The sequence below is a fragment of the Polypterus senegalus genome, chromosome 15 (assembly GCF_016835505.1).
Source record: "Polypterus senegalus isolate Bchr_013 chromosome 15, ASM1683550v1, whole genome shotgun sequence".
Classification (NCBI taxonomy): Eukaryota; Metazoa; Chordata; class Cladistia; order Polypteriformes; family Polypteridae; genus Polypterus; species Polypterus senegalus.
This window is the reverse complement of record NC_053168.1, coordinates 113,679,845-113,706,170: the sequence shown is the minus strand read 5'-3', so window position 1 is coordinate 113,706,170 and position 26,326 is coordinate 113,679,845. Positions and strand designations below refer to the sequence as shown.

Genomic DNA, 26,326 nt, shown 5'->3' with positions numbered 1-26,326 from the left:
TGGTTTGACTGCAGTGCCTGGGTGGTGTTTGTGTGGCATTTCCATATTCTACCCCCCCGACTCGGTGGGTTCTCCTTTTTCTACACCCCTAAGGTAAGAGTGCAATGTGGGATTGTAAACTGACCCGAGTGTGTGTCTATGAATGCCTGAGCCCTGCAGTGGACTGGCACCATGTCCAAGGTTGGATACTGCTGAGATAGTCACAATGCCCCCCCAATACAACTACAGGAATGAGCGAGTTTGCAGCACCAGGCTCAGGTGCAAGTAACGTGAATATGAAACGGCAGAGCCTCCTGGACATCACGGTCATTACAACAGCTGGATGCATTTTAGTTCTGCAACGTGAAATTTTCTAGTGCCCTTACTTAACACCCCCAGCAGGAACGACCTAAAATTCATTCACTGAGTGCCAAAATAGTGAAGGAGGAAATTACATGAGAAGGTCCGTGACAGTCAACAGTGTGTCTGACTTGAAAATGTGATGGAAATTAAACAAAAAAAGTTACTGTGCCATTCAAGGGCAGAGGCTGCAGCCCATGACCTCATAACCCTTTAATAGTGGGCCTGATCGAAAGAAACCGATATTGTGTTCTGCCATCTGTGTCCTTATTTAAATGTTTGATTGGTGTTTGTGGTATTAAGCTGGTGTTGGTTTATTTAGGGAGGTCAAGCTCTTTCCCTTTTTTCTACTCCACAGGAGAAAGCAGAAGTTGCCAGCAGCCCTCCAGAAAGCTCCTTTCAAAAGCTAGCACCAAGTGAAACGAGGTACACCATCCTGAACAGGGGTCGAGATGAACTCTGAGCACACAAGGACTAACTTGAAGACACACACTTATGAGCCTTGAAATCGGGAGCGTCGGCCCCGGAGCAGTGGAAATAACCTATATTTTCATAACTCTTATGTGTACAATTTTTATTTTGGATAAAACTGAGAAAATGATTCTCTTGTCAAAAGGAAAAAATAACTATCTTGTTTTTACAGCTTGTAAATATGTCTGTGCTTAGTGGGCTTTCTATGCAGTAGCTAAAAACAAAGCGAAGCATGTATATAAAAATATACATATTTTCTTTTTTCTTAACTGTACCATAAACCCATCTCCAATCTCTTAATGAATTGAACAGATTTTGGCATTTATTTAATACTAGCCAGTCGCAGCCAGGATTTGTAGATGTTCACTTGCACTATTTTCCTGCGGTCTGTTTTTTCTTTTTCTCAATGTCTCAACTTTCACTGCATGTGCTTCTGTTTTTATTTTTTTTTTATACAATATTCTCCAAAAAAAAACTTCAAAACCGCTCCACATCCCATCACAGCCCATTCCGAAGGGGATCATTTTCTTGTTTACGTATCTTTAAAGGGGGAAGACAACAAATAAATTAAAATGTTTTACAAGGTTTGCATTGGTTTGACTTCTTTTAATCACTTTTCTTTTAGATACAAAGCAGTATTTCATGAACACAGAGCACCAAAAACAAATTGATTGTGAAATACATTCAGGCACTTCAGTTCCTGGTCATTGAGCTCTGATTGTGTCAGGTTTGATTTGTGCTCCAAAGCTACATGCAGTTGACGTGGTCTTTAAACCGTGTGTGTGTGCGCGCGTGCGGTTAGTGTCCCGAGTGACTTCCACTTTAAGAGTGCACTTCCTCTCTTTTTAGAAATTTTGGTTTGATTCGGCTTTCAGGTTTGGCATTTTCAATCCTCTTTTTTTTTTTCCTGCCAAGGGATGAAGTGGCAGTAACCCAACTTGCTCAGTCTAGCCCTGCCCGTCCCTACAACGTTAGTCCTCCTCCTGGGGATTTTTCAGGCCAGCTGAGAGAGAGAGAAGATGGCTGTGCAAACCACTTCAACTGACTCTACACAGAACTCGAATACAACTGCATATGCACTTACAGTCTGCAAGCCCCAAAACGTGCAGGTGGAGGCCTGTGGAAGTTCCCAGACGTCATTTTTTACATTTAGAGAAATGCTGTGTAATTTGCTCTGCTACTCATCCTGCCCAAGACAACAGCAGCAGGACTCAAACTTGACTCATTTGAGTTAAACACACCATTCTTGTGTAGTGAAGCCAACCACAAGAGCAAATCAGGCCACTCAGAGGGTCTCTGTCACATAGCAGCAGACGCTTCCTGCCCTGTGCATTACTGTTAATAATTAACCATAACTGATACATTTATATTCTTTCATCATACTGGTTCCACTTATTTGCATTGCAATTGGCTGGTATAGAAAATAGTCAATTATGAATGATCACCAACAGAACAATACATTCTTCAGAGGACCACCTCATTTTTGTTATGTGCTTATGCAGGTTCTCAACAAATCAAGCTATAAAAGAGCAACACATGCTGGTTAGCAAATAACACTCCTATTAAATATGTTAAAAACTTACACAAATATAGTCTTGGGTATGAGAAACAAGCCATCTCCTTGGGTAGGTAGGCCATTTCAGTCATTGTCCCCCTGGCTTAGAGAATCACGCAGTGCCACTCAGCTTTGAGTTTCATACTGCTGTTGCCCTTTTAGTACACTGGTGTGGGATGGCAAAGGGAAAAAGATGTAAATTTGAAGAAACCACTGAAAGTCTTGTGATGTCACCATTCAGACACCAGAATGTAAAGGTTCAGCAGAAGGCAAACCTTAGCAACGCCTGCAAAAAAAAAACAACCCACAGGGCTCGTCCGTTTAGCCCGACGAGCAATTGGACGTGTCTCAGCTGTGCATTTACCCTCATTCATTTAGGATCCATCAGATTGAAGACACGTACAGTAGCCATGAACGGCCTGCTCAAAAATGTAAAGGACAGTATTCTGGCTGTCTCAGATTCTTCTCACAAAATAGTGTAGCCTCGCCTTGCTTCTTTCAAAAAAAAAAAAAAATGCGTAGGATCCTTTCTATATTTCATGATTAATTGTGAACTGATAAGCTAATTCAGTGCCTCTCGGGGTGGCTGGTTAACTTAATCAGAGGTCATCGTTAGTGGAAAGCCCTGCTAAATTACAATGCTGCCAGTTCATACATTTTAATTAACACTTGTGTATTTTTGATGCAAGTACAGTTTTGTATTGCAAATTAAGTTGTTAAACTAGAGTGAAAGTTCTAGGATATATCTGGTTGGAAAGGAAGTGCAGAAAAAAAAAATTGTATTTTTGCACTCTTTCATTTTATATTAAGTTTATAGTTGTTATTATAGATATTGAGTAATCAATGGCAGCCATTGCAGATATGCTCCAGAAGACGTCATCCACCTGAAGCTAAGCAGGTTCAGGTCTGGCCAGTACTTGGATGGGAGACCCACCAGGAAAAAGCTTGGGTTGTTGTGGGATGAAGTGTTGGTGAGGCCAGCAGGAGGTGCTTACACTGGTCTGAATGAGGGTCCCAAATCCCCAGTGCAGTAGAAATGGCACTGGCTCTCGAATGAGACATAAAACCAAGGTATTGACTCTCCGTGGTCAAAACAAAATCCCTGAGCATCCTTTGTAAAAGGTGGGGTGTATCCCAATGTCCAGGCTAAACTGCCCTCAATGGCCTGGTCCTTCTGGCCGCGTTAATCATCCCCTGACTCTGATTGGCTCTCTCTCATCACTTCACTACCTAACAGCTAATGTGTGGTGAGCATAATGGAGCAAAAATGGCTGCCATCATACCATCCAGGTGTCATGTATAAAACTACATATTAGTGGTGGTTGAAGTGGCTCCCCTGTCACTGAAGCGCTATATACATGTAAAGATTATTATTAAGGACTCATCCTACAATGGAAAATACCAAATGCACACACATCCATTTGCTGATGTTTGAGAAAGATTGTCATTAGTTACAAAACACTGAACTTGCATAGAAGTTCGTAAATGAAAGATGTTTCTATTTAGAAACAGGAAACAAGGATTTACTTAAGGCAGAAACTGGCCTCTGCTTGAAGCATAGCATTTAGTTGGACTGAAAAATCACAAAATCACTCCAGGCCACAACAAGGAAAACACTTAATAAAAAACGGTAGTATTGGATGGGATGAAATGGGTGATAATATTCAATTAGATAACACCTTCCAGAACTGCAGCTATTTGGGATGTACACTATCCTGAAATCGTGATCATGTCAGAGGAAGCACATTAGGATGGAAGCAGCTGTACTGTCATCATTACAAATGAAAGTGACGCCTACAGAGCTCTTCAACAATCATTACTCAGAATTTTAGTTGTTAGCTTATCAGTTCACAATTACAAATTGAACATCCTTAAAGTTGTACTAAAGGTGTGTATAACCATTTTATTTAGGAAAATGTTAAAAACAAACCACTACTTAAAGGTTTTCACTGTTTCATAGTAATGAAATATTTTCACAAGATAATTAAAAATCTTAATTCAATTCTTAGCAGCCTTTTATAGTTTGACAGCTAACGCGTCTCCCGGTGCTTTTCATCCAGGCCATGTGTGCTTAACTTGGGCAGACTCTGTAAAGCTGTATAATCAGGGAAGTTCAGGGAAGTTCATTTTTTTATGTGCTTTTTTGAAAACCTGTTAATTGAAGAAAATCCTGTCGTCCTCAGATACACCCTTTTTGCAGCTCCACATTTTGAAGGCTCTTCCCCAGGATGTTTATTGCACAAAACAAATTCAATATTCAGCACTTCACAGTTGGCAGTTGACAGCTGGACAGTCCAAGAACACCCCACTTTGGTGTTGGCAGACCCCATTTCCCAGGAGGAATGCAGCCATCCGTTAACATTTCTTTTCACTTTGGCACTTGAGGTCTGGGCAGCTGGATGACAGTTGCTTCAAATTGACTTCAATTTGTTGCTTACGTTTCTTTTGGATGAAGTTCCCACCTGCAAAGCCCAAAATGCCACCGCTGACAGCGGCTGCCACACCTGCTGCTTTGAAGCCAGCCAGAAGACCTATGGGGCCACCCACCACACCTCCAATCAGGGCTCCAGCCACAGGCAGCACGGCCAACTTGTACTTGGCAGCCTGTGAAAATGAAAAACATTGAGTGAGTAAGTAAACAGCAGCCCCTCACTCTTCCGCTGGCTGTCCGAGTATATTGTACGTTTGTCAGACCACATTATACACGAGTTGGCACCTGTGCTGAGCTGTTCACAAATTAGTTGCAGAAAAGAATAATACAAGAAAGTTGGACTGCAAATTGTCATTTGTCTTCAATCCCTTTCAAAACCTGTTCTTGGTTTGAAGCTGAGGTGTAATAACTTAACTGTTTGTAAGTTAAAAGTTTGTTATATGTGGCAGCCTGATGCCAGAAAATAAAATGCAATGTTAGTCTTTGTGCCACGAGGGCCATAGCACATACTGTTAGGAAGTTAGGCATTGGTGTAAATGGAGCATTCAGTTCTTACTTGCTTGGAATGATAAAAACAAGATTAAGAAAAATAAATAAGATTTTGTGCTCTTCCTTTCACTTCCAAGCTTCAGTCCATGCATACACAAACAGCAAAGATGCCAAATATTGTCAGAATTGTAATCACTTAAATTATCTTCCATTGAACACTAGGGAAATTCACCTGGCCCAGATTATACAGTAAGCCATGTTGGGAGGCTACACCTCCCCCAGTGAAAGTTTATGAAATGGGGAAAAAAAAACCTTTTAAGTCTTCTTTTACCAGATTGTCTGCATTACAGTAATTATAGCTTTTAAGATACAAGATAGTGTTCATCAAACAGGTTCTGAGGCTCCAGTAACTTCTAACAGGTCTCTGATCTGCGACGTCTTCTAAAGCACAATCTCTTATGATGTCTATAAGCAAATTAATTAACAGGTTTCCTCACCCCCCTCCAAGCTCTTTTTTTCTCAAACCTGAAAAATGATTACTTTTCCTATGCCGATGAAATTTATGATGCTTGTTTATCTTTTTAAAATGTTATTTCCTTCTTCTTATATATGACAGATAGACAGACGGACGAACGGATCGATAGAAAGAGCGACAGACAGATAGACAAGACAGATAGCAAAACGTAATGTATTGGAAAGAAAACTCAGTTTTGCTTATCAATACCTATGGTGATGTTGGTAATTTGATAGAATCTGCGAGGTGAGATTCGGACCGCCGGACAGAGGCAGTGTCATGCACTTGGCCGTAAGTGCACTTCATTTTAGTGTGTTCACCATCTTGTATGCGACAGTAAATATGAGATAAACCAATTGCACTACTTTTTTAATCGGTGAATGGAGCTGTGTTTTTGGAAAAACCAAAACTGCTGCCCATCTGTATGTTATCATTAAGTTCCTAATATGATTGGGCATGGGAAAGGCGCTATATAAATAAAATGTATTATTATTATCATCGATGCTTTCTTAAGTACAGACTAAACAATGGAGCCAAACCACGACTGAACAAAATGTAGTGCGTTTTTTTCAGTAGCTGATGGAGATGCCAATTTTAAGATGTGATAAGAAGAGAACAGGACAGTGCTTTTGACGGAGTATAAGTAATTAGTAACTTTTTCCTTGTTGGCAGACATTTATTCAAATCACTGTATATTGAAGCAGTACTAATTCTGGCTTTGATGCTAATGGAGAGTCAAGATTTACAACAGTTGTAGTTAAAAAAAAAAAAAAAAAATCAACTTTACAGTAAATCTCCTTTGTAATATTACCAACTATCCTAATTTAGTGATGTTCTTTAGTATGGAGATCTGCTGCAATCTCTTTTACATTCAACACCCAGAACCGTATGAAGCATGTCCAACAGTAAGCCGCTCAAGTGAACTAATAATATATAATAATACTAGCCATGTGCGCCCAACTATGTTGCGCATGTTAAAGTTGTCTGTCAAAGGCTCCCTGTTTAAACACGGCTGCCAGTCGTGAACTGGGCCCTTCGTCGCACAGTATTATGATTTTTTATAAGGGAAACAAAATTACAAAAGAAAACCCTTTGATATTGATTCGATAGGAACGGCTTACTCAGAATCACTGTCTGAATCGTAATTATGTGGTGGTGTAGGAGCATTTCTGCTTCTGTCCGTTCACAGTCCATCTCGTTTTCACAACGCTGTCGTTTCCTCTCACGATGTCTTCTCAACCTTTCTCCAATCTCGCAGGTTGCCTTGTGGCAATCCAAAGAGTAAGGCAATATACACGGAGCAATGTTTAAAAAGGGGGACACATAGGTATCCAGGCTCTTTACAGCATAAATAGGAATCACTTCACTGACATGTGAGCAAGCCACAGTACAACTGTGAGACGCGCAGCACTCACCGGCTACAACGTAACAATAACAATTTCCGGAACGTGCTGTTACATTGTCATTCATTTTACCCACTGTCTTTCTTTCATTCATATGTTACGTAGGCACGTACCTTTTATCTTCAGCAATCTCATTCTCTAACCAGGCCTCAGGAGCTAACCAGCGTAACACTGTCCACCACCCCTTTCGTTATTCCGGCACACTGTTGACATCCGTGAGTAACAACAACGTACTAAACTGGAAGGTGGTCTACGCATGCGTGGAATTCGCAGACAAACAAAGAACAAGATCTAAATGAAGATGTCTTTAGTTAATTTAAAGCACAACAATTTGTTTAGTTTGAATGTCTGTGTTTTGAGGTGTGACTGGCGTACTACAGTCTTCAGTAGTATAAGCCTGGAGGAGATTCTTAATGCAATGCCTATGTTTTAGCTGTCTATCTACTGCCATCTAGTGCTTCTTCTTCTAATTTATTCGCAGACAAAGATCAAGATCCAAATGAAGATTATATATAGAGATTAGCCCCTGGTAGAAAATAAATAAATAAATTAAAAAAGTACAATCATTGTATACTGAAAGGTACTTGGTTGGTTAATCAGATGTCAGAAGTACTATGTAACTAACAGCACTAAAACTGAGGCCCACTGACTAAAACTTTCCCTGGTAAAGTTAACACAGCAAGTCCCCCATATTTAACATGTTCTGCAAAGCACCAATGAACAACATGAACATGTTCTGCCGACAAAACTTTTCTCCACAACACTTAACTGTAGGGCATGTCAATCTTTTTAAGTAAACAATGCGTTAACAAGTGCAGTGGGCTGGCGCCCTGCCCGGGGTTTGTTTCCTGCCTTGTGCCCTGTGTTGGCTGGGATTGGCTCCAGCCCCCGTGTGACTCTGTAGTTAGGATATAGTGGGTTGGATGATGGATGGATGGATGGATCAGTTACAAGTTAGAGAGAGAAAGGCTATTTTGGGGCTCTTAATAATTTAACAATTCTAGCCCCCCAAAATGAACACTCTGCCCCAAATCAATATTTTTTTTAACAAATATTCAAAACTCTTTGTATCAGAAGACCAGGGTTTATTCCATTTACATCTAAAAAAAAAAAAAAAGGCAGTGATGTTGAGGCAGCCACTGATGAATATGGGAATAGGTTAACACATGGAAAATGTTTTCAAGTTGTTCATATGTGTGTGTTCTGAGTAACTGAAATTATTTCCTGAGCATATAAATGTTTTCATATTTCAAAAGTGGTGTGTAGGTGGGATCAGACAGTGAGTAAGTAACGCAGACTTAACAGACTTGTTTCATTTGATTTTGCACTTTTCCATAATGAATGCCATCCTAGGCACTGCACACCTTAAATGATGTAGGGGACCAGACAATGAACACACATTTTTAAAATTTACAGCCCATGTTGTATTAATCGCAGATGTAAACAGTAGTTACATAAAGAATTCTGATGCTTCTCTAGATGGAAAGGGGGGGAGTTGCTATTTTCCATCCATTACAGAATTCTTATTTTGCAGCCATTTGGAGTCTTCGTATTTATAGAACTTTCTAGGTGATACAAAAATGAGAATGTATCCTCCACTATATACTATCTTGAATAAATTTTGTAAGAAATAACTAGTTAAACAAGCTTTAATATTGCTAAACTCAGCATGTGGCATGCCTACTGAGGTGCCAACACCAAGCCTATAAACAGCAAGCTTTTTAATGCAAAGAAACCACTTAGTCTGCAGACACTAAAGACATCTAAACTGCTTTTTCCCAACTTCCCTTTTCACTTAACTGTACACTTCAATAATATGTCTTTTTTATTTTAATGGAGAAAAACGCTAAATATTGTTTTTCCTTTACTGACACTTCTTTGCAGTAATTCACAGCAAGAGGCCTTCACAACACAAATTGATCCCACCCCCCCTTTCTGTGGCTGGTTAGTCCCCTCTCTCTTATTTCCTTAATTGCAGGTTCCCTCGACATTGGATAGGCTCAATCAATGGGGTGAATACGGGAGCCTGCTGGCGGGCAGAGTGCCATTGATTCCCCAGCGGGTGTTCAATCCTACCTTCCCAAGGTTCTTGGTTCCCTCTTGAACGTTCGCAGCAGCGCTGTTGACATGGTCTTCAATGCTGTCAATCTTCTCCTGTTGAGACTAAGATGCGAAGGAATTATGTGTGAGCAGTCCTGCTGGGAAACAGCAGTAACCCAATACACACAAATTTAATGCCTGTAATCAAGGACTCTGCAGCCGCTTTCATCTGCGAGTCAATGTAGCTTCAGCTCCTAATGGTACTTTATTAACACTGCTTTACTGACCTTATTGCAGCTTTTATTTAATTGTGTGCATGTGTGTGTGTGTGACTGCTTCTTTCTTTGGCAAGAAGGCAAAAAAGTTGACTTATTGATATTGCTTGTTGATCATTAAAAAAAAAAACACACACACACTTTTTTTTTTTCTCTGGAGTTTTTCAAATGTCTTGCGGTGGCAGGTGCAGGTTGGTTGTGCAGAATGCTTATAAAATATTCACCAAGTAGCAGCTGGTTCTCAATTTGTGACTGAATCATGTCAGTGTGAGCCCAACAGAGATTTCCACCTTCATTAAGCGCTGAGGTCACATCTCAGTGTCTTAACTGCCAAAAACAGTTAACCCTAAAGTAGAAGTCTAGAAACAAAATGAGAAAGGTGCACATCTAGTGCCCTACAGGCCAATCCTAACCGCACCAATTCTGTGCAACAAAGAAGAGAGATACAGATTTGAAAGTGAGGCATTAAAAATTCTGCAAATAACCGGAGCTTAGCAGTTTGCATTTCTGGCAAGTGCAGTCTTCCTAGAGGGAGAGTCACTACTCCAGTACTGGCAAGTGACAAGAAAGTCATCTTTCAGATCTCTTGCACCATGCTGCACCGCACCAAATCAGGGCATGACTTGAAATTCTCCAGGGTCTAAAAATCAACTCAATACCTGCAAGTTAACTTTTCATGCATGAAATCACCCTGGTTGATTGTTTACAGCACTTTTACTGACCGAGTAACTTTAAAATGAATACTAAACCCTGTTCTAATAACCACCCTCCATAACGTTCTTTAAGGTAATACTCACATGAACCAGTATGGAGAATTCATTCACCAGTCCATTTAGTTCCATTAAGTCCTGTAATAAATTTGGGAAAGTTAACAATTACAGCACAAAAAAGTACAGAACAATGGCCTCACTGCAAGTGTTTACTAGAGCAGTAGAGAAGAAAAAGGGTAATCCCGACAGCTCTACACTCCCAAGGCCAATGTTATTCATTCCTGATAATTCTATTCCAAATCCTAATCCTCGTTTTAAAATCACATTTTGGCTACTCACTTTATTTTTCACTTTAATCCTGTACACTCTGCTATGGTATTTACTGTGCGTATTAAAATCTGTAAGAAATTTAGAAGAACAAGGGTCACAGTCCTGCTAGTTTGACTCCAGTACAGTAAGTATGGACAAAAAGCATGGGCCCATTTACAAAGTTGCTATAACATTGTTTAGCACACTGGACTCTTATTTATCATCTACCTCTTTTACATTTTAACAATTAATTGTCTTATTATGTTAATAGTTTGCCTTCATTTTTTAATAGGCAAGTAATAAACAGCAAGTCTAAGTGAAGCTGAGAATGCATCGTCATAAGAGCTCCTAATTCAGTTCAACCTATCACTGTATTTTCAATAATAGTAGCCTGCTTTAAAAACAGACATTGTGAGGTACAGTATGTGAGCAAAATTTTAAAAGGTAATCTCATTAAAAGTATTCATGAAACTAAAACAAAATTGAGATTATGAGTTTCTGTAATGAAATAGTCATTCAACAAAAATCTAAATTCAATTATGGTGGATTCAGAAATATTCAGAAGCCATTCACTTCTGTTCTTTTTTTCCAATGATGATGGTTGTTTAAGCCCCAGGTGCTCTCTGTGTTCAGTTTGTGTATGTTTCGGTTTCCTCCGACGGTCGAAAGACATGCAGGTTACAGAAGGTAGAATGGCAGTGCTGTCTGTGTGTGTTTGTTCATCCTGTGTTGGGATGGTATCCCTTCCAGTGATCATTCCCTGTGAGAGCATGTCCTGCACTCTATTGTTGCTGGCATTGGCTCCAGCTGCCCCAGTGACACTGCTCTGAATAAACAGATTTAGAACATGGATAAATATGCTTTTAAACAATATTTCAATCTAACACTTTTCTCTTAAGAATATTCATGTTTGAAAATATGCTTGAAAGTAAAAAAAAAAAAAATGTTATATGGATATTCTTATTTGTCTTTTTATTATTCCGTTGTCAATTTAATAATCTTCTTCTTGAGTTCTAGTATGGTACAGATTTTCTAATTTGGGTTTATCAACATAATCTGCGCAATTTTTAATTAATATGGGACAACTTGTACTATTTTTGTACTTACCACAATATAAATTAAGTAGGCACACCTAACATCATATTATACTGCACAAGTACTGCTCACCTAACGCCATATTATAAAGCACAAGTACTTTTACTTTGATACATTATTTATTCTCAAGCAAGTACTTTCTTCCTTGTACTTGACTAGAAAGGTCAATGGGATACTTAAACTGTTAAAGCAAGTACATTTTTGTTCATTTATTTGTAGTTTTACTTAAGTGAATTGTTTGAGTACTTCCTAAAACACCTACCTTTAGTCATGCACTGCAAATTACTTATTACAAGATAGTTTCAACAAGTTTTCATTTTGATTCCAAGTTGCGTATTGCAGCTTGTGAAGGTGTGGGTCAATCTGACAGCCAATAGGTCAAAGAGTGGCTCAATAAGAACAGGAGCACTACGCAAAAGCAAGCAAACATCACAGACAACTTCTTCACCACATGTCCCTTTTGAAAATTTATAGCAATTTAATAAGTTAACTCAATTCACTTCAAGATTCGATCCCACAATGCCTTTAGTCCCCCATCCTACCCAACCCCACGGAAAGTGCCTATGGATTACTGGATGTCTCACCCACTAACTTCAATGTTAGCAGCAATAAGGCTTCCAAAGCAAAAGATGTTTCACAATATAATGATAAAAAGTACTGTATATATGCAAGTGAAAAGAAGTGTAGGCTTGTACATAAGCAAAAAGTCATCTAATGTTCCAAAGTGAACTGTGTGTCCTTTACCCAAATAGATGTCTGTGTTAAGGGGGAGTTTATTTACAATAGTCAAATCTTTTATCGCGCATATCCAGACATGGAGCAGAAAGATATTTGGGGACACTATGTAACGCACATACTAACAGAGTTTCAGGTACATCTCAAAAACAGTCACTGATTACCTTCAAAATATTCTGCTCTTGTACTCAAAATGGGTACATTTTGAGCAAACATGAACATTTCTAAACAACTACAGATTTTTTTCACAATCTTGATAACACATTTTCTATTTTATAATCATAAAAGTTGAAATGCCACAAAGATAAATGAGCACTCGTCACATTTTTTTTCCTCATTTGAATCTTTTGTGAAATATCCAAAAAAATTTGGCATCCACTAACCTTGGCACTTTAATACAATTAAGTCATAGCATCTATTTCTTTGCTGTTTAAGGACTCTGCATTGCAAGTTTTTCTCCATAAAGAATACATGGTCTAAATAAAGTAAATTGGTGGTGCTTTTGAATTTTTGCAGCATTTCATTAGTGGTACTTGTATGGAATTGACTTTAATACACAACCACTTCTGATTAATCCTTTGAATAAAAACAGCAGCAGATTTTGTGTTCAGCTGTGAAGGGGACAAAAGAAAACAAGAGACTCTCCATAATATAGGTCCAGTAAACGGTCTATCATTGTTTCACTGATTTACATGCTGAAAAAAATATGACCATGCAATAAGCTGTACAAAATGCATTTTTACCTTTTTACTAAACGTTGTTCTACCTTAGATCACTCTAGGTATGTCATTTTTAATGTAGCTAAGCTTATTTCTCCTAAGTGAATTGTAATCACCCAAATCTTCTTAAATATAACATAATATAATATAATATAAAGCAGAGTCTACTATGTGTGTGTGTGTGTGTATGTTTGTTTGTCCACCCACCATCAAACTGGGCATGGGGCTCCTTTGTGACCAGGAGAAGGTAATGGGGTATGTTTGATTCGGAAAAATGTTCGTGGTGAACCGCTGGGCACCTTTTCACTGACACAACATTCAGCACGCGTCCCCATACTTAAGATGGCTGCACGTTGTAACAGAACTTCACTGTGGCACCATCTAGCGGCAGCTTTGGTCTCTGTGCGTCGCTCTTTACCCTTGTTTCTTTAAATTGGCAAGAGATGGAGGAAGTGTCCAAGTATGAGAAGGCCGACTACTTTGATCGGGTGAAGAGGAACTGCCGCATAGATGTAAAACGTGAACGACCCAGTAAGCATGACCAGCTGACACACCCACGTTTCCACACGTCACACTCCCACATGCACTGATAGTGCTGTACTTCATTCGCCAATGTCCATTATATAAAAGTTTGAACAGAGACTTAAAAAGACAGCATCCTTCCCCCACCATTTTCCCCGATTGTATGTCACTTCTGCTCCAATTTCCTGTTCGTTTGGCTTTTGCTATGTCAATAAGGCTCAAGGGCAATCACTACAAGTTGCACACAGCAATTTCGAAAATCCATGCTTTTCACACGGGTAACTCTACGTAGCATTTTCTAGAGTGGGCTATCCTCAGAATTTGTTTATTTTCTCACCACAAAGGAAAACAAAAAATATAGTGTATCCAAAGGCTCTGGAATGACCACTGATTTTACCTATTACAATAAACTGTGAGTCAGAAAACTTTGTTCTATTTCTATATTCTGTTTCTTTCATTTTGGAAATTCACCGGTTATAAAACGTGAACGACGCAGTAAGTGTGACCAGCTGACACACCCGCGTTTCCGTGAGTCACACTCCCACACGCACTGATAGTGCTGTATTTCATTCACCAACAGCCGTTAACTGACAGCACCAGGGCCAGATTTAGACTTGATAAGGCCCTAAGCTATTTGAGACATGGGGCCCTTTATAAGTTTAGATATTCTATGTAAGTGCCAAATATGATTTGTTTTGGGGGGCCCTAAGCTATAGCTTGTGTAGCTTATATGTAAATCCTGCACTGGACAGCACGTTTGAACAGAGACTTGCCTTAAAAAGACAGCATCCTTGCCCCGCCATTTTCCACACACGCAGCAGCAGATGTATGTCACTTCTCTCTGCAGTTACCATTGCCAAAGTCCGTTAGATAGCAGCATGGTTCAACACAGACACTCCTTACTGTGTAATACCACTCGCCTTTGTGTCAAGACTCTCTATCCAAATATTATTGAAGCAACTATCATGACACGTTGTGCAAGACAAAGATGTTTTCATACCAAGAATACAACTGATTCCGAATGATTTACCCTTTGATTTCAAACTGCTCCAAATTCCTGTTCATTTGGCTTTTGCTATGTCAATTAATAACACTCAAGAGCAATCACTACAAGTTGCAGGCATCAATTTCGAAAATCCAAGCTTTTCACACGGACAACTCTATGTAGCATGTTCTACAGTGGGCAATACTCAGAATTTGTTCACTTTCTCACCACAAAGGAAAACAAAAAATATAGTGTATCCAAAGGCTCTGGAATGAGCACTTATATTACCTATTACAATAAAATATGAATCAGAAAACTGTTCTATTTCTATATTCTGTTTCTCTTATTTCGGAAATTCACCAGTTATAGATTCCAGGGCAACGCCCGGTACTCCTGCTAGTAAGAAATAAAGCGTTAAATCTGAAAAGTCTGCAGAGACAATTTTCTTTTTGGAGCTTGCCCTGCTGGAATTAATGGGGACAAAAATAAACTGATTGAGCAGCCTTCTCTCTGTATTTTAAGTTATTATGAAAGATGTTCCAGTCAAAGAGGTACTGTTATTATAATTAACACTGTTTTCCCTCAAGGTTATGGTGTTCCTAACTAACTAAATGCACAAATCAAAATCTCACTATATATGTTTTTGATACAAACTGTTCAGACACATTCAAACAACACTCAAAATATTATACAGCCATAAATATATAAACACATGGGCAACTATATCTGTCTGCTGGAAATCCTATAGATTTATCACTAACGGCTACCATATAAAAAATCCCTTCCATATAGTCACAGGAAAGGGATCATGTTGTGGTTTATAAATGTTAAGAATGGGTTGGAATTTGCATGTTGAAACCACTGTGTACAAAGATCAAAATAGACAGTAACACCTAATGATATAGACCTAATCTGATTTTTCTCATTGTGAAAAAACGATTTGAAGGCTAAGTGAATCCTAAATTGAAATATCCTGAATATTTACTGCTTAAGGGATCCACAAGAATACATTCAACAAAGAGACCACAAAAAGCTCCAAAATGCCAGCATTTTAACTCAGTCTGAAACCATTTACAGACTGACATTTACTCCCTAGCTGAAAGGGAATGAGTTGTGAAGAGAAAAACAAACACACGTACATACATAAAGTCATGTGAAAGAGTAAGTATATTCTCTTTCAATTCTATGGTATATTAGGTCACAACTAACATCTTCTGTGCATGGTAATATTTTTGTTAAGTCACTTATGACAAAACAAAACCAGTCGTATGCTGTCAATTGATCTTGGATTTATCTAATTTTACAACATGGAAAGGATTAGATAAATGATAGCCATGTCCTGATATGTTAATCTACAAAACTAAGAAACATTGTACTTACTTTCTACACAAAAACAGATATGAAGATTATGTTGATTACATTTTTAGCCACTATTATGCATGCTGCATTTAGTGTAGCATATGAGGTCAGGGTGAAGGCTGACATTAATGTCAATTTCCCACCACAATGACTAGCAGAATGTTGCAAAGGTATTGTCAGCGCTGCTCAGTACACAGCTTTAAATATCTAGATGCATGTCTAATGCCTTATTTATGTATTTCTCTTTTACCACACCATACAGATAAAAGAGTCTTTCCTACAAAAGTGAAATCTTAATAGTAAAGGAAACAAAATAAAACTGGCATTTCACAACATTTAGAAAGGTAGGAAAAAAACAAGGAGTTTCTATTTTTGCAGCTAATATTAAATTCTCACTTAAAAGTTTAATAAAATGAAGAATTCAAGTAGTAGAAATTCATGGAAAATAATGTAATGCATATAGAACAAAAAGTAGTTATAAACACCAAACTGACACTCATGGCAAAACTACATGGGTGGTTAGACAATGTGACCAATCAATTATCCAGATACTATTAAATGCTTCTAGAATGTCAAATGGAGCTGCATAAGGTAGGCATTATTATTGTTTTTTTTTTTTTGTTGTTTTTTTTTAATTAGCAATTGAACAGTTAAAAGTGAGACATTTAGTGGTGTGGAACTATAAACAAGCATATTATATAATTAATAAACCATCCATCTGTTTTACAACCTGCATATCAAGTTGAGAGTCACAGGTACCTGCTGCTTCAACTGGTAAGACGGGGCTCAAAGTGGGCACTAATATTACATTTAATGTGTAGAGATGATAATCTACACATGCATGGACAGAGTTTTCAAAACTTCACAATAATGTTTGGGGCAGATTTCAACCCAAAACCCCAGAGATGTGAGGCACCAGTGTGTACCACTGCACTACTATGCTGCCCATAATGAATTATGTGACATCCAATAAACAAAGATAAAATAGTTAACATGGTACACAGAATTATTTACTGCAATATATTTGATCATTTATGAAAGAATGCATTGAAAATATTTGTAACGGTGAAAGCTATACTTGGGTCTTCTCCTATAAACAAACATTAGGTGGTGGTGTATTTTGTCAAAAAAAAATATAGTACATGAATTTGACTGGCTGCTACAAGAAAGCATCAGTTATAAAATCTTGACAATATTACCTCTTCAAGTGTTTCCCAAGATTCAGCTGCATTCTGATCTTCTGGGATATCTGGGAGAGGTAGCTGAACCTGAGCCAAGGGATGGGATACACTATCCAGGACACTAGGATCACTAAAACACATGCCTGAAATTATTAAAAAGTAAAAAAGAGAGAGAGAATGCGTTACAAATAAATTTTTGCCTGAAATGAAAGGAGTTAAAAGTACATATACCCCGATAAAGAAGGAATATACAGTTATTTCTTTTTGTATAAATAGCTGCAGCCAATGGATTATGTCTGAGGTTTTATTTATTCAGGAACTGCACACGTATGCAATACGTTTGGAAACCTGTAGCTCTTGGATAAGATTACTATTCTTCTTCCTTTATTTTTTTTACTATCAGGAACAGAAAGGAAAAAAACAACACATTAGCCTAGTAAAGTATGTTAAGCATTAAACCATCATGTTAATATGTTTCAGAAACAGTTGCATTCCTCAATAAAAACTATACAGATTACACAGGTAATACCAAATACCAAATGGTATGGCCAACAGTATTTCTATATCTATATCTAAAGTGACTAGATGCAGATTTGAAAACCTGTTTATACAATGGCATTAAACATTAATGGTGATGCAAGCCATCAACAGACTGTTTCTGGTACAAAATCTGTAACACTAGAATAAGAGCTTTCTCAGTCAGGCTGAGAAGCCATAGCAGGTCCCAACTCAAGAGCATGCTGCGCTCTTCCCGTGGATTACCCAGGTGTGATTAAAGAGTTTAGTATGAGTTAAGTACATCTGCTATCAGCAGATGGTGCACTGCAGTAGGTTAGTAAGATAGGCAGGTTCACATCTAAGGCACATTATAAAGTAGTGATCCATTTACACACAACCTTTTAACATTTGGATGTCAGCTATAGCAAATTAAGGGTTCCCAGTGTTTATTGTATTAACTGACTAATCCTTCTCTATTTGCTAAAAGTCAAAATGAAACAACATACAATCTACATGGTTAAGCTGCTATATCAGAAAATAAATAAAATGATCTAATACTTAATCAGAAAATAACATATTGTACATTAAAAAAAGAAAGGGGCAATGTGTCACTCTAGTGGCTAAGAAGCTGGACTTTTACACACATATCATCAGGATCATGTGCCATCACTGATGAACCACAAAACCACAAATAACTTACTTAAACTGCCATTCATCTAATTTTAGAAACATAGAAACAACTGTATTATAGTTTACTTGTTTCGTAAATTTAAATGTAAAAAAAGCCAATCATAGATCACAAGATACTGCAAGTAACAAATATCCAGTAAAAGACAGATGGAATTAAAGTACAAGGTCAACACTAACTTTAAGTAATCATTTGTTCCCTCTCAGTGGGACGTTTTGAGTTTCTCCTATAAAATGTGGGCATAGTCAATCAAAAGATGGGAACTCCTTGTTAATATTCAGCACCAAAATACAGTCAGACAGATGGTTAGCACACAACCCGTGCCTTTCAAAACACATAAACCACATTGGAGTGAGAAGAAAGGATAACCGATTTCAAAAGACACAACATCCAGGCATTAAGACATGAGATAAATCAGCATGGGAGAGGAGGTTCCCTTCAACACTGCTCTGAAATAGGACATGGTGGGTGACAAATACACAGCCAATTTCTTTGAAAAGAGCTTAATTTCACCAACACTGAGAACTAAGGCAAAGAATTTCAAAAGACACTACATGAGAGTAGTTTTTCAATTTATTTATAGTTTGAAGTGGATGCCTTTGACTGATTTATTGATAACCTGAACTCAACTTTTACCTCACTGTAGAAAGGAGCTATATAAAAGTTATTTTATATATTTTTGCTCCTGACCTTTGTTTACCAGCATTGTTCTAAATGCTGCAATGATTCCTGAATTAATGAGCACTCTACAGCTTCCTCAGCACCCAACAAATGAAGGAACAAAAATGTGGCTTGGTTCCTGCCTTTACTTGTCACTCTGCTCTCATACACAAAATACATTATGCTATTAACTCGATTTAGGAGAACATAACCTAATTTACCACTGTGGAGGTACAGTACTGGTTTGCATTGTTGTTCTTGTATTTTTTTCTCAAAGTTTACTCAGAGGGATAAATCAAAGTTCTTTAAAACATCCCCATATATCACCGGTTTTTCAGCTGGTTTGGATTTGGAACCATTACTCTATCTGTTCTTGAAAAGTAAATGGAATTTTGCTCCCGTACCAGAAGTACATTTAACATTACATTTTCTTAAGTTAATAATAATAATAATAATACATTTTATTTATATAGCGCCTTTCCCATGCTCAAGGTGCTTCACAGAGTCTTAGGAAAAAAACAAAACAAAAAAAAAACAGCAGGGTATATGTAACATTGGATACAAATATTTTCCTGAATAGAACAATGAAACAGATAATAAAGCATTAAATAGAATAAAGGGCAATAAACCAGAGTAAAATAATAAATTCAATACTTAAAGAAAAACTTAACAAATAACCTCATTTGTGATATTGCTGCTGCTCTTCCTTGTTATCAACACTTTTCGTTAAAATTCACGTTACGTTGGAAACTTTATCATGTTATCCAGAAAAGGTGACAGGTCACACATAATGTGGAAAGTGTAACAGAGATGCAATGCCATTTTGCACATCTGCTGTTTTTATAAATTCGGCTAGGGTTTCCTCCCCAAACACTTGATGGGTGCTGCATTAGGAGATTCCCAAAACCCTTGTCTCTTTCCCCATTATTATCCATTAACTGAAAGACTCAGAGTCTGCCTTCTTAAATCTCCATTAGCTCAGTCTGACAAAGAAGGCATTTATCAAATACTCCAGCTATGGAATATGAAAAAGTGATTCAGGTGTGTGTGTGTGTGTGTGTGTGTGTGTTATACAGTAGTATATATAAAGTACTATTTGGAGCAGTCATATATCACTGTTAGAATAGGATTGGCCTAATAATGTAACAAATGTCAGATTGGTAGCATATGGCCATACTCTCCAGCCTTATTTTTGTAGTTTAGACAAAATATAAAAAAGTAAAGGAACTGGTCTTTAGTTGTCATCAGTAGTACAAAAAGTCCAGGGCAGAAACTGTAACTATCCTTATTAAAAAATAAACAATTTTACTCAAAACCTTATATAAACCTGAAAAAGCCCATCATCTTGGCTGGAAATTAATATTTAGGTTCTTTGGCTGCATATTATTCATACTCAATTGTTGGCTGTAAAAGAAGAGTGAAAATTATAAACCAATTTAGTGTTTTATTCTGTTACATAAAAGTTGTATATTGGCTATTGCATTAGTTAAAATTTCTTTGAACTTCAGTGCACCTCCAGTGCCAATTGTTTCCTACTTATGCAAGTGGATCAAACAGCCTAAGTGTCTTGCAACTAATACAGTATTGCCTTTCAACATCTGTTATCTGATCTTATATTACTGGTCTCAAATTGGAAAAGTTTGGGTCATTTTAATTGTTATCCATCACAAACTTCATTCATCTGTTACTGGATAAAATTACTATGTTACAATATTTTTCTAACCAAAATAAACGGCACATATCAAAAACCTAAGCAACTTTACTGAAATTTCAGCTTTTGTTGATGTCAGACCATCTGTAACCAGCAATAGTTGTGAGAAACTCATCATTTTAAGAAAATATATTACAAATAAAAAAACAAAACTTTTTTGTGCATAACAACTGAAAGCAAGAGTATGGAACAAAGAAACAGATTTGATGGCAAAATTGGTGCTAGTCCAATATATAATGACGATAAAAAATGGACTATGTATACTAAATATCAAAATGGCCATTCATGTACACAGTAATGGGTATAGGTGTTAAGTTAGAGAACATTCTTTCATTGTTAAACAGTTATTAATTAGAAAGGAGTCCAAATTATAAGCAATAGTTGCTGAAGCACTTGCTTACCTTCAGTTGTATGGGATCTAGTTAATGGAGAGTTGAGACAATTGACATCAACTTCCTGTAATCTGAGCTGCTCCGATGCCTCTGCATGAAGACTGAGGAACTCTGTCACAGCAGATGAGGCCTGCTCTCTAATTGGGTTGACAATCTTTTCCAAGCTCAGTGCATCTTCAGTTCTCACCCGCTGGCACAGTTTCTCCATCTCCCTAATGTTGGCCCTAAGTTGCTAGAAAGAAAGAACCACACAGAGTTACTGTGCTTTTAGCACGACCGTTCAATTTGCTCAATGGGCATAAACAAACTTTGTGGACATGGCTGAACTACCTACAAACTGAAATATAAGTTCATGGACCAGAAGACACTCATGAAATTATGGAAATGCCTAAAGACAAAGCTCTTTTAGTACATTCAGAATGCAATGCGAATCCTGAACTTGTACAGCAGGAAAACCTGAAGTTAACAAAAATGAATGCACCAAAGAAAAAAATAAGAAAATCAAACATACATCTCATTAAAACAAAGAAACTAGGAAATATATACTGATAAACAAGAAAGTTCAATTAAATTTATTAAGAGGCAGAAGATATTAAATGAAGGATGAATATGGGCACTTCTTTCACTTTAGAATGTTTTAACACTAAAAATATAATGAATATCAAATCAAAAAATAAATGAATAAAACATTAAATTAGTTAAAAACCTTTTAACTTTTTGGATTTTTTTTCCGACTAGGTCTAAACATTAATTCATCCGGTACTTACTGTGTTGTATACAGTACCTATAAGGTCCTATGACCCAGGACTGAGGCAACAAATACTACCATATAATTTGAACACTTAAGATCAAAGACAGCAATATTTTCTAGTACCTACTCCCCATAGGACCAAGGGCATACGCACATAATTAGTTAATGACGTAGAATCTCACACAAGCACACATAATGCACTACATTTCAAACTTATCATCTAAGACTATAGCATTAATTTAATAAATAAAAACAGTTCTAGTTCAACTAGCTTCAATTGACAGCCAACAGCCTGTGCTATAATGTATTTGTATTAATAGCTGCCTTAAAAAGAATGAGCAACTCATCTTATTTTGTGTGAATGGAATTCTCTTTGTACACTGTCTTCATAAAGATTAACACTAGATAGATAGATAGGATAGATAGTATACTGCTGCTGGATTATGTGAATTTCCCCTTGGGATTAATAAAGTATCTGATACAAAGAAACAATATTAAATTAAATAGTAATAAAAATGAAAAAAAATGAAAAAAATTAAAATAAAATTAATGATAGCATTTACTCCCCCGGGTGGAAATGAAGAGTTGCATAGTGTGGGGGAGGAACGATCTCTTTAGTCTGTCAGTGGAGCAGGACAGTGACAAAAGTCTGTCACTGAAGCTACTCCTCTGTCTGGAGAGGACACTGTTAAATGGATGCAGTGGATTATTCATGATTGACAGGAGTTTGCTTAGTGCCCGTCTCTCTGCCACAGATGTTAAACTTTCCAACTTTAATCCTACAATAGAGCCTGCCTTCTTAACAAGTTTGTCCAGGCATGAGGAGTCTTTCATTTTTATGCTGCCACCCCAGCACATCACCGCGTAGAAGAGGGCACTCGCCACAACCGTCTGGTAGAGCATCTTACTGCAGATGTTGAAGGATGCCAACCTTCTCAGAAAGTATAGTCTGCTCTAGAGCATCAGTATTGGCAGTCCAGTCCAATTTGTCATCCAGCTGCACTCCCAGATATTTAAAGGTCTGCACCCTCTGCACACAGTCACCTCTGATGATCACAGGGTCCATGAGGGGCCTGGGCCTCCTAAAATCCACCACCAGCTCCTTGGTCTTGCTGGTGTTAAGGTGTAAGTGGTTTGAGTCGCACCATTTAACAAAGTCTTTGATTAACTTTCTGTACTCCTCCTCCTGCCCACACCTGATGCAGCCCATAATAGCAGTGTCATCAGCGAACTTTTGCACGTGGCAGGACTCCGAGTCATATTGGAAGTCTGATGTATATAGATTGAACAGGACCGGAGAAATTACAGTCCCCTGCGGCGCCCCTGTATTGCTGACCACAATGTCAGACCTGCAGTTCCCAAGACGCACATATTGAGGTCTGTCTGTAAGATATTCCACGATCCATGCCACCAGGTGTGAGTCTACTCCCATCTCAGTCAGCTTGTCTATAAGGAGCAGAGGTTGGATGGTGTTGAAGGCACTAGAGAAGTCCAAAAACATAATTCTTACAGCACCACTGCCTCTGTCCAGGTGGGAGAGGGATTGGTGTAGCATATAGATGATGGCATCCTCCGCTCCCACCTTCTCCTGGTATGCGAACTGCAGAGGGTCGAGGGTGTGACAGACCTGTGGCCTCAGGTGGTGAAGCAGCAGCCACTCCATGGTCTTCATCAGATGTGACGTCAGAGCAACAGGCCGGAAGTCATTCAGCTCACTAGGACGTGACACCTTTGGGACAGGGGTGATACAAGATGTTTTCCAAAGCCTTGGGACTCTCCCCTGTTCCAGGCTCAGGTTGAAGATGCGCTGTAGAGGACTCCCCAGTTCCAACGCACATGCCTTCAGCAGTCGTGGCGATACACCATCTGGACCCGCTGCTTTGCTGGCACAAAGTCTTTTCAGCTCTCTGCTCACATGGGCTGCTGTAATTGTGGGTGGGGATGTCTCACCTATGCTGGTATTAGTATTGTATTAAATAAGAAGCTTTTGCATGACACTGTGCAGATCTTGCTAATTATAACAAGCTGGTATCTAACAGTAGGTCAATGTAATATTTTGCAAAGTGATTTTTTTTTCTCTATTCAAATGTGTTCTTTGCCTTGGTCAATGTTTGTAAAGAAAGCTTATAGTTTTGCTAAGCCAGTCTGAAAAGTTTAAAAGTTCTGATATCATCACAAAATATTTTGTTACCTGGTGAATGCAGTAAACTACTGAGGTTCACAATAAACACACAGAATGAAATAATACAGTACATTAACCTCCTTGCTTTGTGCTTTTTTTAAATCAATCGATATGTATCTGACTGAACGTTTTAGAGATATATGCATATTTCCCATATCATTGAAATGGCCAGAATTCGTATTTTCTTTTTTTTTAATCAATTTATGTTATAATAATTGTTTGTATACCGAGTATTATAACAAAGCATGCTACAAAAGAAATAAAACAATAAAATGAACCACTGGAAGAGTACTGCTCAGTAGGAGTTAGAATTTTGAGAATATGCAACCTTTGTGAGCCGAGTTGGGTAACACTGCTGTAAATCTCCTACAAACTTCACATAATCTTATCTCTATTCATAAAATGTGGTGGTATGTTAACATTGGCAGCATTGAAGCAAAAAGCCTAGGAACATAAGAACATTGAGAAGAACTAAAGCATAGCAGAATAAAGTAAAGTCTGTAAGGATTTGAGAACACACACTGATAAAACTGAGGCATTCATGTTCAATTTTCTTATGTACATAGTGTGTCTAGAGGAGGGTGCTGCCCTGATCCCGAAACAAAAAAAATGCCAAGGAGACCAAAAGTATAAGTGTAATCAATAGGTAACAGTACAAAAAGGAACAAGTCAGGCTGATCATTGTGCCGAATCCAGTAAATGGTGGCGGGCTGCACAGGTAAATTAAAGTGGCACTGAGAAGTCCAGCTTAATCTTTGTGATTTGCCGAGAGGCCCCAAAACCACAGTTGGACAGAATTCTGTATTTCCTTTTTGGATGCCTTCCTCCCTAATGATTTAAATGCACAATTAGAACAGAAGTTCTAAACCTTTATGAAAAATATTTGCATGGTCTTAGGGACTTTATTTTTGAAATTCATAGGTTGTGCCTTAAAAGGTAACTCAGTGTACTCAAGGAAGAAATACTGTGGTATAACCTTGATGCATATGACCCTCAGGTGGCTACAACACTAAGGACAGCTACTAGTTCCTGTTCATAACATGGATTATACAGTGTCACCTCTGAAGAGCACAGTAATCAAGTAGTAGGTTGGTCAGATGTTGGCCAGATGTTGGCTGACTGAGGTGATTGAAACTTCTACCTTAGCTTGGGAAAGACTTGTTTTACTCACACCTAAGACAGAGCAACACTTCCAACTCTGTGTTGATTACAAGGAAGCTAAACAAGAAGACCCATCACAACACAACCTATGCCATAATAACGAAGAGTTCTTACATGGAGCAGCAGTACTCAGTTTGCTGGATCTGAAATCTGGGGTGGCTGGTGAAGGTGGGAAGTGAAAGCATTAAGAAGACAGTTTTCATCATAACCCCATAAGGAATTTTTCAGTTCCTGGTGATGCTCTTTGATTTACTAATGTCGGGGCATGATTCCAGCACTTAAATGATCATGACTTCCAGCAGTTCACTGCTAAGAGTTGTCTAGTCAATATCAACAGTATCTTCCAATAGCTTTGTTATGCTCATCTTTCACTGAACATCAAGAAGTGCTGATTTTTCCATGAGCAACTTACCTTCTTTGGCCATGAGGTGTAAGCTGAAGGGATCAAGGTTACCCCAAAGAGGACTGGAATCATCATGAACAGCACAGTGTACCAGAAGATTAACAAGGCTTCAAGTAGGAGAGTTTAATATGTATTGTCTACTATAATATCTTAATTGTTGTTTTAGTAATGTGTGACCTGAAATCATTGAGTATGTCACCCACTTTACCAAAAAAAAAAAAATCAAAAACATGCCTCAAGTCTCCATGAATTCAGTCTCATGTAACATAACAGGATAGACTACTGAGCGTATGGATTCCTGTAGGTGTCAGGCTAAAAAAAAAAAAAAATGTGTTAGAACAAATTACGTATGTAATTCAACCGAACAGATTATTTTTATTTCTGTAAGCAGCGTATGACTATCGGCATGTTTTATTTTGAAAGCAATTTTTGTTGTGGGTCCTCGATTCCAAAGCACTTTTCTTTCTTTCATTATTTAAAACACTCACACAAATCCCTGCCACCTTGCCTTGCTCTATCCGCCCCCGATTTGTGTATAAAATATGTACAATAATGACAACAATGTTAAAGCAATTATAAAGTGAAATGGAGACGATGCGCTGACCCATAAAGCCTAACCATTCTATTCAAACCAATTCATACATCTGAACCGACCACGGTTGAATGAAAAAGAAAAAAACAAATTTTGGTAGCTATTTCAAAAAAAACAAAACAAAACAGGAATTCAGAAAAGGCGAGTCTCTGCACA

General features: G+C 38.0%; 2 protein-coding genes across 4 annotated transcripts in view; one reads left to right on the top strand and one right to left on the bottom strand.

Moving 5' to 3' along the window:
- Positions 1 to 1,393, top strand: part of erp44 (endoplasmic reticulum protein 44) — a 110,745-nt gene extending 109,352 nt beyond the window's left edge. Inside the window, exon 12 of the mRNA XM_039736620.1 lies at positions 698 to 1,393. Coding sequence (XP_039592554.1) covers positions 698 to 802 — 105 coding nt within the window. The 3' untranslated portion in view covers positions 803 to 1,393. The remainder of the gene's footprint in view (positions 1 to 697) is intronic.
- An 8-nt stretch (positions 1,394 to 1,401) lies between these two features.
- Positions 1,402 to 26,326, bottom strand: part of stx17 (syntaxin 17) — a 73,717-nt gene continuing 48,792 nt past the window's right edge. For all 3 annotated transcript variants that reach the window (XM_039736621.1, XM_039736622.1, XM_039736624.1), the window contains exons 4-8: positions 21,091 to 21,313; positions 17,151 to 17,275; positions 10,315 to 10,365; positions 9,279 to 9,365; positions 1,402 to 4,969 (exon numbers count right to left, since the gene is read on the bottom strand). In XM_039736621.1, the coding sequence (XP_039592555.1) occupies positions 4,721 to 4,969; positions 9,279 to 9,365; positions 10,315 to 10,365; positions 17,151 to 17,275; positions 21,091 to 21,313 (735 nt within the window). In that variant the 3' untranslated portion in view covers positions 1,402 to 4,720. The remainder of the gene's footprint in view (positions 4,970 to 9,278; positions 9,366 to 10,314; positions 10,366 to 17,150; positions 17,276 to 21,090; positions 21,314 to 26,326) is intronic.